Source organism: Entelurus aequoreus, linkage group LG14, assembly GCF_033978785.1.
Source record: "Entelurus aequoreus isolate RoL-2023_Sb linkage group LG14, RoL_Eaeq_v1.1, whole genome shotgun sequence".
Classification (NCBI taxonomy): Eukaryota; Metazoa; Chordata; class Actinopteri; order Syngnathiformes; family Syngnathidae; genus Entelurus; species Entelurus aequoreus.
In genome coordinates this window covers 44,352,886-44,369,384 of record NC_084744.1, presented here as the reverse complement: position 1 = coordinate 44,369,384, position 16,499 = coordinate 44,352,886, and the positions used below count along the sequence as shown (strand labels likewise).

The 16,499-nt window shown below is 38.5% G+C and overlaps 1 protein-coding gene across 4 annotated transcripts in view; it reads left to right on the top strand.

Annotated features, from left to right (window-relative positions):
- Positions 1–16,499, top strand: part of LOC133664931 (plakophilin-4-like) — a 246,263-nt gene that overhangs the window by 158,685 nt on the left and 71,079 nt on the right. For 3 of the 4 annotated variants that reach the window (XM_062069971.1, XM_062069969.1, XM_062069968.1), the window contains exons 8-9: positions 1,254–1,280; positions 14,035–14,205. In XM_062069971.1, the coding sequence (XP_061925955.1) occupies positions 1,254–1,280; positions 14,035–14,205 (198 nt within the window). The remainder of the gene's footprint in view (positions 1–1,253; positions 1,281–14,034; positions 14,206–16,499) is intronic. The other variant, XM_062069972.1, reaches the window with a different exon arrangement.

Genomic DNA, 16,499 nt, shown 5'->3' with positions numbered 1-16,499 from the left:
AAGCACACTTGTACACGAAGGCAGTAAGTTCAACACCTTCCGCTCATCAAAACTCTGAACACCAGGTTGACTGATGGAGGCCAGGTTTATTGATAATTGAAAGGGTAAAACTGTAAGACACATACATTGTAAATGTAAATGCATGAATTAAATGAACTTAATAATGTCATATCACAGACCACAGATTATCAAGTATTCTATTCGAATTAAATCTAAGTTTAACTTTGTCACACACCACTGTATGTGCTGTTATAATTACTAATTCCAGTGACTTTCTACTGTTTAAATTGTCTTAAGTGACAGTACAACAAACGTCCACTAGATGGCGGCAGATGACAACAAATGAAAGTTAGCCGACATGAACAGGTAATGCAATCAGAGATCGTCTAACATCATAAAACACACACATTTCACAGCTAAATATGACTCATTGTGTACTATAAACATTAAATATAGGTACATACCAACGATGCCACGAACATCATAAGATGTGATAGTTGTTTGCTGAGAAACACGAGGAGTGAAGCGGAGTTGTGCGCAACTGTCTGAAATCTTTCCGGAGTCTAAACACGTGACCTATCTGCAGGTTTCTTAAAGGTACAGCTCACTTAACAGAACCAACTGAAATGACTTGGAAATAACACACTCTGAATAAAGTAATCTTAATAACTGAGGCAGAACAAAGGCTATTCCACAAAATTGTTTGGGTGACCCCAAACTTTTGAACGGTAGTGTATATATATATATATATATATATATATATATATATATATATATATATATATATATATATATATATATATATATATATATATATATATATATATATATATATATATATATATATATATATATATATATATATATATATATATATATATATATACTTTAAGAAGTAACCTGGCTGTATTGTACTAAATTGTGCAAATCGTTTCATAACAACAGAAGTTATCAGGAAAGATAAAGACTTCCCTGCTCAGTCTAAGTTGTGTCATCTCAGAAACAAAAACTGGCAAATATTTTGTTGTCAAGATGCTAAAAACGGTAGAATAATCTGACTACAAGAATGTAATCCTAATGTCCTTGGCAGTTAGTTTACTATGTCCTCCTGATAAAAATGAAGATTTGACAAAAAACTTAGTTATTGACATGTATTTATGTTATGTATTGTATGCTGAAGAAATGTACTGCATAGACGTTCTAAGGTTAACGGACTGTTTGCTTGACTTCCTGCTGCCTGGGGATAACTTCAGATGCTCTGGTGGATAATGACCTTCAAGGTGAACTTTATTCTTGCTTTCTTTCACTTCATTCTCTTATGTGTGTTGTGCCTCCTGCATGTGTGCATGCCTGTCCTTTGTGTACATTATGTACACCATTCCTTTTACCGTATCCACTATTATTCTACATGTTATTGTCATTGTAGGCTACATGCTCTCTTTCACAGGGATGTATGCACAGTAGAACTTTCAAACTATGCAACTTCATCCAGTTGGTCCAAAAAATATTTTTTGCAAATCAATAATTATAATAATGTGCCGTTGTCGAGTGCCTGTGCTGTGTAGAGCTTGGGTAACCATGTAAAACTCCATTACAGTAGGTGGCAGCAGGTAGTTCATTGCTTTGTAGAAGTCGGAACGCGTCAAGGATGATTTGTCGCGATCCCAATATGCAGAGCACAGCAGAAGACAGCAGGTAAAAAGGTATGTAACGCTTAAACCAAAAATTTATAAAAGGCAAGTCCCCCTAGCAAAAGGCACTAAAGCATAGGGATGGCTATGCAAAACAATAGTAAAACTGAACTGGCTACAAAGTAAACAGAAACAGAATGCTGGACGACAGCAAAAACTTACAGAGTGTGGAGCAGCAGACGGCGTCCACAACGTACATCCGTACATGACATGACAATCAACAATGTCCCCCACAAAGAAGGATAGCGTACGCACGACTTAAATAGTCCCGATTGCCAAAACAAAGCAGGTGCGGGCAATAGCACTCAAAGGAAGGCGTGAAGCTGCTACAGGAGAGCACCAACAAAACAGGAAGGGTCACCAAAATAACAGCGCAAGATAGGAGCTAAAGTTGTCATTGCTGGTTTACGAGCAGAGGAGCATGTTCGGCAGCGCACACACACAGAGTACTTACAAGCAGACACAGTGTATAGACACAAAAGGGAGAACGGACGCATTTTGGCCGAAAAACTAACGATAAAGGTGAAGTTATAACACTGAAACACCCTCAGGAAGAGGTGCTTTAAGACATGGCTAGCTAGCTAGCGGCTAAAGTCCAGCCGCAGTCGGCAGTGTTTTAGCTACTTTTTTTTTTTCTTTTTTTTAAATGAAATAAGTTTATTTCGGTCATATAATCAACCATTAACCATTTTGTGTGACAGTACAGTACAAATTATACATATATAACAATCATACACATTTACACACAAAAAGAAAAGAAAAGAAAAGAAAAGAAAAGAAAAGAAAAAGCATGACCGAAAAAGGAATAGGCTGAAGCCAAGGCTTATATTTGCCTATCCTATACCTTCACTGAAAATAATATTACCTGGAACATCAACATTAAAGGCCTACTGAAACCCACTACTACCGACCACGCAGTCTGATAGTTTATATATCAATGATGAAATCTTAACATTGCAACACATGCCAATACGGCCGGGTTAACTTATAAAGTGACATTTAAAACTTCCCGGGAAATATCCGGCTGAAACGTCGCGGTATGATGACGTATGCGCGTGACGAAGTCAGAGTAACGGAAGTTATGGTACCCGTAGAATCCTATACAAAAAGCTCTGTTTTCATTTCATAATTCCACAGTATTCTGGACATCTTTTGCAATTTGTTTAATGAACAATGAAGGCTGCAAAGAAGACAGTTGTAGGTGGGATCGGTGTATTAGCAGCGGACTACAGCAACACAACCAGGAGGACTTTGTTGGAGCGCTAGCCGCGCTAGCCGCGCTAGCCGCCGACCTCACCTTGACTTCTTACGTCTCCGGGCCGCCAAACGCATCGGGTGAAGTCCTTCGTCCTTCTGCCGATCGCTGGAACGCAGGTGAGCACGGGTGTTGATGAGTAGATGAGGGCTGGCTGGCGTAGGTGGAGAGCTAATGTTTTTAGCATAGCTCTGTGAGGTCCCGTTGCTAAGTTGCTAAGTTAGCTTCAATGGCGTCGTTAGCACAGCATTGTTAACCTTCGCCAGCCTAGAAAGCATTAACCGTGTATTTACATGTCCACGGTTTAATAGTATTGTTGATTTTTCAGGGGTTTATTTTTTTGTTTCTATATGCAGTTAAAGCACGATGCTATCACGTTAGCTCGTAGCTAAAGCATTTCGCCGATGTATTGTCGTGGAGATAAAAGGCACTGAATGTCCATTTCGCGTTCTCGACTCTCATTTTCAAGAGGATATAGTATCCGAGGTGGTTTAAAATACAAATCCGTGATCCACAATAAAAAAAGGAGAGTGTGGAATCCAATGAGCCAGCTTGTACCTAAGTTACGGTCAGAGCGAAAAAAGATACGTCCATCACTGTCTCTCAAGTCCTTCACTGTAACGTTCGTCATCTACGAATCTTTCATCCTCGCTCAAATTAATGGGGTAATCATCACTTTCTCGGTCCGAATCTCTCTCGCTCTATTGTAAACAATGGGGAATTGTGAGGAATACTAGGTCCTGTGTCGTCACGCTACTTCCGGTACAGGCAAGGCTTTTTTTTATCAGCGAGCAAAAGTTGCGAACTTTATCGTCGATTTTCTCTACTAAATCCTTTCAGCAAAAATATGGAAATATCGCGAAATGATCAAGTATGACACATAGAATGGATCTGCTATTCCCGTTTAAATAAAAAAAAATCATTTCAGTAGGCCTTTAAAAAAATTTAAAAAAATCAATGGGATGAAAGTAATCGTTGCTATATTTTATAATTTTCAGTTGTTTCACCTTTCAATGTTTTCTTAAACCTTAACAAAGAAGTACATGTCTTCAACTCATCACTGAGCTTCTAAATCACTAATCCTCGTCTCCATGGCGACAAATAAAGTAAGTTTCTTACAAGTATCATTATCACTGCAGGACGAGGAATAGCTAAACATGCTTCACTACACACCGTAGCCCACCCGCGTCAAAATGTAAACAAACGCCATTGGTGGATCTACACCTAACATCCACTGCAATGATACCAAGTACAGGAGCGTATCTAGTCGATACTACTATGATTACGTCAATATTTTTTGGCATCACAACATCTTCTTTCGTTTTTTTTAAAGTTTATATTATGTTTACTAAACTCAGGAAATATGTCCCTGGACACATGAGGACTTTGAATATGACCAATGTATGATCCTGTAACTACTTGGTATCGGATTGATACCCAAATTTGTGGTATCATCCAAAACTAATGTAAAGTATCAAACAACAGAAGAATAAGTGATTATTACATTTGAACAGAAGTGTAGATAGAACATGTTAAAAGAAAAAGTAAGCAGATTTTAACAGTAAATTAACAAGTAGATTAATCATTTTCTACCACTTGTCCTTAATAATGTTGACAAAATAATAGGGAGATAAATGACACAATATCTTACTGCATATGTCAGCAGCTAAATTATGAGTCTTTGTTTGTTTACTTACTACTAAAAGAAAAGTTGTCTTGTATGTTCACTATTTTATTTAAGGACAAACTTGCAATAATAAACATATGTTTAATGTACCCTAAGATTTTTTGTTAAAAAAAGCCAATAATGACATTTTTTTGTGGTCCCCTTTATTTAGAAAAGTATCGAAAAGAACAGAAAAGTATCGGAATAATTTTGCCAATATTTTTAGACATTTACTAAATTACATTTAGTAAATGTCTTTTAGTATAGACATTTACTAAATTGGACTGTCAGTCTTCATCCCATCGTTGGCTCAACATGCGCTGACATAAGAGGGTTTCTTGGAGGAAGCAGGTTACGCTGCTAATCCCAGATTACATTAACTAGCGGCGAGCTAAACTGGTTGCAGTAAAGCCGCAGCACATACACACCAACATTTTCCTCCTGCACTATTCTGTCCAGCAGCCCTAACACCTGGCCTGCCTTCCCTTGTCGCTCCCTCTTTATTCCAACCCCACTCTCTCTCACCTCCACATCCCTTACCTGCTTCAAGTGGCTGTGGATGTAGGATGGTCTGCATGTCAGCCAGCTGCTCTCCACACCTGTTCCACCATCTGACAAATCCCGCTGTAGTGCTACCTCTTCTTCTTCAACTTCACAGTCACTTGGCTCTTGCACAGTTGTGTGTCACAGTCTTACTTCGGTTTTTGGCCCTGTTGATAATGTCCTGTCACTATTGATCTAGAAGATGCTTTAGCTGGCTTTTCTACTTTTCTCCTTAACCTAACTCGGATCTTCTTACTTTTCTACACCCGGTTGGCATAAACAAGAAGCTGTCTTCTGCTGTTGAGGATAATCATGTAAGATGAGTTTTTTTGTAAGGTTGGACCAGTTCTGCCATACCACTCTTCAGCGTGATTCCTAGTCTCTATTCTCCAGGTGTCAAACTGAAGGCCCGGGGGCCACATTATTTTATGTGGCCCGCGAAAGCCTGGAAATAATATGCGTTAATAAAATGCTTAATCTTTTCTTATTAAATATATTTGTTCTTTCCCTTTTGACATTAAAAATCATGTACTTTCTTTTAAAATTCAATATTATCAAAATATTATATTATCATTGTGGAAGTCGCTTCCTAGCGGTACCACTGACATATACTTCACAGGAGCCAGGCGTGCCAAGTTGAACAAAGTTTGAATGTACATATATTTATCAAAGTCTTTCTCCAGCAGAACGTAACTTTTCAGTCACGTCCGTATCCTCTCTCCCCTCCTGCTCTCGGCCGCTTACTGTAAAGACAACAGATGATTAGATTAACACGTACCACCTGTGAAATCTAATCACCTGCCAGCTGTGTCTCGCCGTCAGCACTGCCACGCCCCCGTCTGATGGTGCTCTGTCGTCAGCACCATGAAAAGAGGCGGTGACCTTTGCTTCTGCAGGGAGCGCTGGCAACATCTCCCTCCACAATCATGTATTCTAAAAATATTTTTTTGTTGAAATAAAGATAAATACTGTACTTAAATATCAGCTTGACTTATGATTTCAAAACAAATTATCAATGAAATTGTAGACTGTAAAATTGACAATAGATTTTACGGTTACGCTTAGTTTTTTACCGTAAAATCAACTTTGGTACTGTTTTTTCCTCCATATACAGTAAGACACTAAAACATTAAAAAACAAACAAAAAAGGACTTTAAAACAACAAGATTTTACAGTAAAAAAAAAAAGCACAAAAAAACTGGCAGCTCAAATTTAACGCTAAAAACAGTGGTATTGTTTCTCCATTCCATTCCATTTATTACATTTTTTATATGCTGTAAAAAAAAAAACTGCTTTTACTGCAAAATTCTGGTGACTGAGCTGCCAGTTTTTAAAGTAAAATGTAAAAAATATGTTTCAGCTTATGTAAAAAAATATATTGTTAATGTATTATATATATATATATGTAGATATATACACTACCGTTCAAAAGTTTGGGGTCACATTGAAATGTCCTTATTTTTGAAGGAAAAGCTCTGTACTTTTTGATGAAGATAACTTTAAACTAGTCTTAACTTTAAAGAAATAAACTCTATACATTGCTAATGTGGTAAATGACTATTCTAGCTGCAAATGTCTGGTTTTTGGTGCAATATCTACATAGGTGTATAGAGGCCCATGTCCAGCAACTATCACTCCAGTGTTCTAATGGTACAATGTGTTTGCTCATTGGCTCAGAAGGCTAATTGATGATTAGAAAACCCTTGTGCAATCATGTTCACACATCTGAAAACAGTTTAGCTCGTTACAGAAGCTACAAAACTGACCTTTCTTTGAGCAGATTGAGTTTCTGGAGCATCACATTTGTGGGGTCAATTAAACGCTCAAAATGGCCAGAAAAAGAGAAGTTTCATCTGAAACTCGACAGTCTATTCTTGTTCTTAGAAATGAAGGCTATTCCACAAAATTGTTTGGGTGACCCCAAACTTTTGAACGGTAGTGTATATATATATATATATATATATATATATATATATATATATATATATATATATATATATATATATATATATATATATATATATATATATATATATATATATATATATATATATATATAATATCATTATATATACATATATATATATATATATATATATATATATTTATTTATATAAATATATACTAATATTATAATATATATTATAATATAATATAAATTATATATTATAATTATATAATAATATATTATACATATAATATATTTTCATATATTACTCATTGTTAAATGCGGCCCTCTGAGGGCAACCATAACTGCCATGTGGCCCTCAATGAAAACCAGTTTGACACCCCTGGTCTATTCGTAGCGTTTCTCCATAACACGATAGTATTATTGCATCACTCCTAATTGTGTGATTTATTTCAGATTATTCTGTTTATTTCCATCATTAATAACTGACAGGAGGAAAGATGTCACAAATTATCGGAAATGCTCTAGTATTTAGTTAAATTTTTTAAAAACTTTTAATAAAGGAGTGAGTGTAATCGATCTCAAATTGTCGTCAGTCTGCCCATCTGATTACTCTAATAGTCTCTCTCTCTCTCCGCTGCTTATTCAGGCACACAATGCCCCCCGCCCCCACACACACACACCCCACCCCCGTATTCACGTTTTTGTTACACTAATTCTGCACAGGTGGTTCTTTTCTGAAATAATTGTGTGTAGTTAACATCATAAAAAATATTTTAATCAATTGTTTACAATTACAGTACTTTGTTCCATAGTGTTGCATTTAGGCCCCGTTTACACTAACGTTATCCAGGGTAAATCCCACCTAACACAATGGTCGTTTAAGACCCCCTTCCCCCTCCGCAACGCGACCTAAATAATAAAAAATACGCATATGCGGGGAAAAATGCGCACGTCATAGTCACCTCCAGTGTTTCTTTGTGTGCAAGTTCTTAAATTAAATTGAACTTATCTAAACAATATCCAGTGTTGTAGTATTTCAATGAACTGTAATCCAGTGTGCTGTGGGGCCCTATTGTAGTGAATCACACCTGAGACATCATAAATCAATCAAATCTTTATTAGACACGTAAACAATGTGTTAAAGAACATTTTACATCAATCAAACTAGGGATCTAGATATCTGGTCAGGACACTCCTCACTCTTTTGCATTCATTTTTGGTGACTTTATATACTCTGGACCTAGAAGTTGAGTCTGTGACATACATGGCGGACAATAACTGATACAGTCTGCTTTGCCAGTCCAAATGCATTCAATGTTTTCCTTAGTCTTCCCTCCACGGCAGGGTAATATAGAGCACACGCTACCTTTTTTATCACATACACGGGAGCTCGCATTCTCGTTGACTCTCCTTCGACAAATGGACAAAGTTTTTCGGTAAGTTGAATCACAGCTGACCTGGATATTGGAAAGTTCTCTTGCCGTCTGAGAAGTGTTGTATCCCAAATAACTGCAATCGCTTTCTCTTAAGGTATTCATGTGTGATTGCCACAAGCGTCTGTACATGCAGAAGACGGAGAAACATGGGCATGTCTGGATGACTCAACTTCATATTTCCAGTGGTTAGCTCCGAGTTACGAAACTGCTTAATTGTGAAGCTGGCTGTGGCACGTTCTTTCTGACGTCACTTCCTGTGTGGGCCGTGGTCTTTCTGGCGTCAGTTTGTAAACGGTCAATAAGTTCATACAAAGCTAAGAGCTCAAGAAATACTTAGCCGTGTAAAAATTTGTCCGAGGAGGGTAACCTTAAACGCTGGTTTAGTGTGGCTGAAACGGGGCTCAGGCTAAATAATTAGTCGTTTAAGGGGTTATCCGGCTTAGTGTAGACATAGCCTTAGTTATAAAACATTTTTATTTTCATAAACTCATTTCCCTGTAATCAACTAACTATCCGGCCCCCGGGCTGCGAGTTGAATGGCCCTGATATAGACAATTTGACCCTAGAACTGATGACTTCTAATCTAATTATTTCCCAATCCAAACAAGGAGTCTGTTCCCTGCAATGATTTCACACTGATAACCGAGGTTGCTCTTGCTGGTTCGGAAAGGAATGCACTTTTCTGCATTAATTTGAGGGTTCCGCCAGAGCAGGCGTACAGCGGGACGCCGCCGCCCTTCATCAAGCACGCCGCCAAGTGCAATCTGTAAAAGCCACTCTTGAGAGGGCTGAGGGGGAGAATGAAATGACTATAACACACCAGGAATGCGGGCCATTCTTCCCCAGCAAGACAGCAGTGTTGTTTCTCCTTGACAATTTGCAGATGCTTTTAAAAGTTCCCGCAAGGCTCCACTGGCTCGCAGTGAGTAGACGACACAAAGATTAGTCCCTTCCATAGTTGTTTATATATTGCAGCTTTCAGGAGAGCACAGATATGCGTGGGTACTTCTCTGTGCCAAACACCTTATTCAAGTCTCTGACGGTCCTCATTAACCCTCTTCCTTTTTCCGCTCTCTTTTCCCACTTTTAATTTTCTCTTGTTCGAGTGTTCCCTCGTGTCCGTCTCCTCTCTCCGGTATGTAAAGAAAGGGGAAAGTAAAAGTGATTTCCTGCCAATGTGCTGCCACGGATAAACCAGGCTTACAGTTCGTGTCTATTGAGGGTGTCACTGTGTTGTTCCTTAGACTCCATGCAAATTCTAATGCCTCTCTTGATTATTGTTGTCCCGATACCAATATTTTGGTACCGGTACCGAAATGTATTTCGATACTTTTCGGTACGTTGCTAGATAAAGAGCACCACAAAAAATTGCATTATTGACTTTATTTTAACAAAAAATATTAGGGTACATTAAACATATGTTTCTTATTGCAAGTTTGTCCTTAAATAAAATAGTGAACATACTAGACAACTTGTCTTTTAGTAGTAAGTAAGCAAACAAAGGCTCCTAATTAGTCTGCTGACATATGCAGTAACATATTGTGTCATGTATCTACCTATTATTTTGTCTACATTATTAAAGGCCTACTGAAACCCACTACTACCGACCACGCAGTCTGATAGTTTATATATCAATGATGAAATCTTAACATTGCAACACATGCCAATACGGCCGGGTTAGTTTACTAAAGTGCAATTTTAAATTTCCCGCGAAATATCTGCTGAAAACGTCTTGGTATGATGACGCTGCGGATGTGACGTCACGAGTTAGACAGGACATTTTAGTCCAGCACCGCGGCCAGCTTAAAGTCGTCAGTTTTCATCGCAAAATTCCACAGTATTCTGGACATCTGTGTTGGCGAATCTGTTGCAATTTGTTCATTGCATTATGGAGAAAGAAGCTGAGCAAGCAAAGAAGAAAGTTGTCGGTGCGAAGCGGAGTATTTTGCGAGGGAAGTCAGCAACACAACACAGCCGGTGTTTCATTGTTTACATTCTCGAAAGATGCAGTCAAGATCGAAGAACTCGGACAACAGAGACTCTTACCAGGAGGACTTTGACTTCCATACAAAGACGCCTGTAGAGAACTGGACAACACAGACTCTTACCTGGATTACTTTGATTTGGATACACAGACGCAGACGCTTTACCGTGAGTACGCAGCTGCGCTTCCAAACATTTGATCGCTTGCCCGTACGTGCGTGTGACGTACGTAACTTTTGGTAAATATATAAGCTTTGTGAACCTTGGGTTAGGTGAACGGTCCTTTGGGCTGAGTGATTGTGTGTGTGTTGTGCAGGTGTTTGAATTGTATTGGCGGGTTATATGGACGGGAGCTAGGAGCTAGCATAACAAACACGTAGGTGTTTTTATGCGGGATTAATTTGTGGCATATTAAATATAAGCCTGGTTGTGTTGTGGCTAATAGAGTATATATATGTCTTGTGTTTATTTACTGTTGTAGTCATTCCCAGCTGAATATCAGGTCCCACCCGCCTCTCACAGCATCTTCCCTATCTGAATCGCTTCCACTCCCCACTAGTCCTTCACTTGCACTTTCCTCTTTCACAAATCTTTCATCCTCGCTCAAATTAATGGGGAAATCGTCGTTTTCTCGGTCCGAATCGCTCTCACTTCTGACCGCCATCACTGTAAACAATAGGGAACTTTGCGGAAATGTTCAACTGACTACGTCACGCTACTTCCGGTAGGGGCAAGTCTGCTTGTCTATCTGTGTTTCATCTGACCACAGAACTTTCCTCCAGAAGGTCTTATCTTTGTCCATGTGATGTTACATGAAACAAAAATTTAGCTGTTTGTCCACAATACCCAGCAATATGTTTGAAGGAGAAAAAGTGAGGGCTTTAATCCCAGGAACACCAAACCAACCGTCAAGCATGGTGGTGGTAGCATTATGCTCTGGGCCTGTTTTACTGCCAATGGAACTGGTGCTTTACAGAGAGTAAATGGGACAATAAAAAAGGAGGATTACCTCCAAATTCTTCAGGACAACCTAAAATCATCAGCCCGGAGGTTGGGTCTCGGGCACAGTTGGGTGTTCCAACAGGACAATGACCCCAAACAAACGTTAAAAGTGGTAAAGGAATGGCTAAATCAGGCTAAAATTAAGGTTTTAGAATGGCCTTCCCAAAGTCCTGACTTAAACGTGTGGACAATGCTGAAGAAACAAGTCCATGTCAGAAAACCAACAAATTTAGCTGAACTGCACCAATTTTGTCAAGAGGAGTGGTCAAAAATTCAACCAGAAGCTTGCCAGAAGCTTGTGGATGGCTACCAAAAGCGCCTTATTGCAGTGAAACTTGCCAAGGGACATGCAACCAAATATTAACATTGCTGTATGTATACTTTTGACCCAGCAGATTTGCTCACATTTTCAGTAGACCCATAATAAATTCATAAAAGAACCAAACTTCATGAATGTTTTTTGTGACCAACAAGTATGTGCTCCAATCACTCTATCACAAAAAAATAAGAGTTGTAGAAATGATTGGAAACTCAAGACAGCCATGACATTATGTTCTTTACAAGTGTATGTAAACGTTTTACCAGGACTGTATATGAAAGCTGTTTAAACACAAGAATCCTGATAAACATTTTGAACCTTTTGAGAAATTCGACCATCTTATTCATCTCATTATGTGAATCAAAACTTACTTTAATATTTATTTAGAGGAACTTTATTTATTGTTTGTGTATGCAAATAATATGCATTTACTTACGCATTTATCTATTTATTACTTATTTGTTCAATTATTCACTGTTGTGTTAGATATTGAGTACGAACGAATGTGTTGGCAATTACCATGAAAGGAAAGGGGGTAAAATTAAATAAGCTCTGCTTCTTCCTAATCCTTTTCGGATGTGCTGTAACGAGAAACTGGAAAAATGTGATGAATCACATTAGAATTGTATGCGTGTTCGAAATAAACAAACACCAAAACATTGTCTTACTGGGAATGTTGCTTCCTGCCAGTATCTAGGCTTAATGTTATGATTTTTTTTTTCTACATTTAAAACACTTCCTGGTGGTCTACATAACATGTAATTGTGGCTCTTTGGTCAAAGTTTTGCATAGATTGTTTAACAGATCATCTTCAAGTCGCTTTCTGACAGTCTCTTAAGAATGCGTTGTTTTTTGGGCGGTCTTATAGAATAACAATAATACGTTATTGTCATTAACCATGATAGCATCACAAATATTACAATATTATATACAATAATACAATTGTATTTTATACATTTATACTTAGACATATGTTATTGATCCACAGGGGACATTTTTTGATCAGCCTAGCTCAATTACAAGATTAAACGATGAAAGAAGACTCTCAAAAGCGCTAGAAAAGAGAAAAATAAACTATACCATTTATATAGAAATATGAATGAAATAAGTTTATTTCTGTCATATAATCAACCATCAACCTCCTCCAACCTCCGAGGACAAAGCTACGAACAATGGGAGACCGGGCTTTCTGCTCCGCCGCTCCCAGTCTGTGGAACGCTCTCCCTGACCACCTGAGGGCACTACAGACTGCTTTTAAAAAAGGCTTAAAAACCCTTTTTTAAAAAAGCCTTTTTTTAGATATATGCATACTAGTTTTAGCTATTTGGCTGTTGTAGTTTTTATTATTATTATTTTTTTATTATCTTTTTATTTTTTTATTTTAATACACTGTAGCACTTTGAGGTTGTTTACTCAATGTAAAGTGCTTTTTACAAATACAATCTATTATTATTATTATTATCATTGTGTGTGATCAGTTTAACAGTACAGATTATACATATTTAACAATCATACACATTTACACACAAAAGAAAAGAAAAAGAATGACTGAAAAAGGAGTAGGCTGAAGCCAAAGCTTATATTTGCCTATCCTATACCTTCACTGAAAATAAGATTACCTGGAACATCAACGTTCAAAGAAATCAATGGGATGAAAGTAATTGTTCCTATATTTTATAATTTTCAATTATTTCACTGCTCAAGGTTTTCTTAAACCTTAACAAAGAACTACATGTCTTCAACTCATCATTTATATTCCTTCTTACTTTACCTATTTAATAATCTATCTAGTAACAATAGAATACAATAGGATGGGTAGACGATAGAATAGAATAATACAAGATTTGCATACAAATAAACATAATTTCAGATGATTACAAATAAAAATAAACACAATGTAAATGTGATTCCCGGGCACGGGCCCCGCTGCTGCTCACTGCTCCCCTCACCTCCCAGGGGGTGGGGGTGATGGGTCAAATGCAGAGGATAATCTCCCCACACCTATTGGTACTTTAACTTTTAACTGTAACTTCATACGACGTACTACAAAGGCATTACGGTGCAGCAATGCTATTTAGTTTCATTGCAACATGGTGTTTCATCATGATGGGGGCGTGGCTTGGATTGTAGCGAGGTCGTCCACAAACATGTTGTTGTCAGCATTGAGTCCACTCAAACTTCTGTGATTAAATTGCTAAAAGTGATGAAAAATGTCCTGTGTTTGCAGGGATGCAGAACACATACGCCAGTCAGCACGGCCAGCTGGGCCAAGGTTTAAGGTCCAACGTTTCCCCAGAGCGTCATATCGCACCTATCTTTGAGGACCGCATGTTCCAGAGCCCGTTGTACATCAGCCCCAGCCACACTCGCCAGGGGACCATCTGCAGGAGTGCCTCAGGTTTGATCTATATTTCATAGCTAATAATAAAAACATACACTACTGTACATTGTATTGTATGCAATGAATTGTTGAACGCAATAGTTTGCTGCTTTGCTTTGTTGTACACTTTTGATGGTCTCTGTTTAGTGTAGAATGGAGATGTGTTGTTACTAAGTTGCCTTTCATTCTTTTTATCTACCCGTATTTTCAATGTTGCCTCCCTCCAGCAAAAGGCAGAGAGCGCTGGGGCTCACCTTGCAGGTGTGTCACTTTGCTGCAAAGCACACCTGGGCAAATTAAGCTTTTCAATTAAGCCCAAATAATTTTTTTAGATGTTTAAGATGGAAAGTGTAGCTGCCATTATGATGTGCAGTGATGTTTTTTAATGACTGTAAGTCTTCAACTACCATATTTCCTTGAATAGCCGCCGGGGCGCTAATTAATTTAAAACCTCTTCTCACTCCTGCGCTTACCAAAAGCATGCGGAATGGGCAAGCATGCGCTAATTATTTTAAAACCTCTTCTCACTCCGGTGCTTACCTTATCATGAAAAGCACATTTAATAAAAAAAACTTTATTATGGTCTTACCTTTACTTTTAAATGAGTCCATGCGCAGCTGCTTCTGATCAAAAGCATCGTTTATCTTTCTTCAGTTTTAAAAGTCTCTCTGTCTCGATGGAGATATTCCTTTAATTATTACCTCCTGCTTCGATTGAAAGTCCAGTTTAGAAAACTGTTTTATTTTAGATATGTAATCCTCCATGTTAAAAGTGCAAGCAAACGATCGCCTCTGTCACGCCAAATTTCTTCCCTCTACAAAAACCTTCCCTCCCCCATTTACTTCCGGGGCTGCGTCCAATAAAATCACAAAGTTGCCGGGAGTCCTTAACCTGCACGCGACTGTCCTGTTTCGCGCCTGTACAAAAAAAAACAATAATCAATTTCTTCAGATTCCAGCAGCTGTCAAAGACGAAGTATCCTTCCAGTGACGGGCAGTCAAAGCCGAAGTGCTATCGATCGCGAGTTTGACCCGGCGGAAATTCTAGGCATATGCTAATTATTTTGCGAAACGAGTTTGACCCGGCGGAAGTGCCAAGCATGCGCTAATTATTTTGCGAAACGAGTTTGACCCGGCTGTAATTCTAGACATTAATTCTAGAAATGATCCTCTGCATTTGACCCATCACCCTTGATCACCCTCTGGGAGGTGAGGGGAGCAGTGAGCAGAAGCGGTGGCCGCGCCCGGGAATCATTTTTGGTGATTTAACCCCCAATTCCAACCCTTGATGCTGAGTGCCAAGCAGGGAGGTAATGGCTCCCATTTTTATAGTCTTTTGTATAACTCGGCCGGGGTTTGAACTCACGACCTACCGATCTCAGGGCGGACACTCTAACCACAACATTGAAATGTAATATTTATTCTACACATTTTTACAACATTGGAAAACAGTCTTTCTGTGGCACCATCGGAGAAAGTTATACATGTAAACCAGGGGTGCCAACACTCTTTCAGCAGGTGTGCTACTTATCAAAAGACAGAGTTGACGTGATCACACATTCTTGTATTTGTTACCTTATTGAGACCTCCGAAAAATGACCACCCTTTCTACATATATAAAGATTTGTATTTACAACATTAATAATATATACAAACTATGCAAATATAAAAAAGGTAAACTTTTAGTATTTTTTTTTTTTTGGAATTTGTTGTTTGTAGTTGGTTTTTAATTTTTATTATTTACTTCAAGTTATTACAGTATGTCTCTATATACATATTTATTTTATTAATGTTGGCCAAAGGGGGCGCATTTAAATTTCTTATACACACTTGTTATTACATATGTTGACCAGAGTGGGGAGCGCTTCAAATTTTTACACACACTTGTTATTTCATATGTTGACCAGAGGGGGAGCACTTTTAAAACAGACACACAGTCAATTTGAAAAATCCCTCCTTTTTGGGACCGCCCTCGTTTTGATAGATTTCACCCGCAGGGGTGCACCTACTCAGTGGCCCAGTGGTTAGAGTGTCCGCCCTGAGATCGGGAGGTTGTGAGTTCAAACCCCGGCCGAATCATACCAAGACTATAAAAATGGGACCTATTACCTCCCTGCTTGACACTCAGCATCAAGGGTTGGAATTGGGGGTTAAATCACCAAAAATGATTCCCGGGCGCGGCCACCACTGCTGCTCACTGCTCCCCTCACCTCCCAGGGGGTGATCAAGGGTGATGGGTCAAATGCAGAGGACAAATTTCACCACATCTAGTGTGTGTGTGACAATCATTGGTACTTTAACTTAAATGAGACA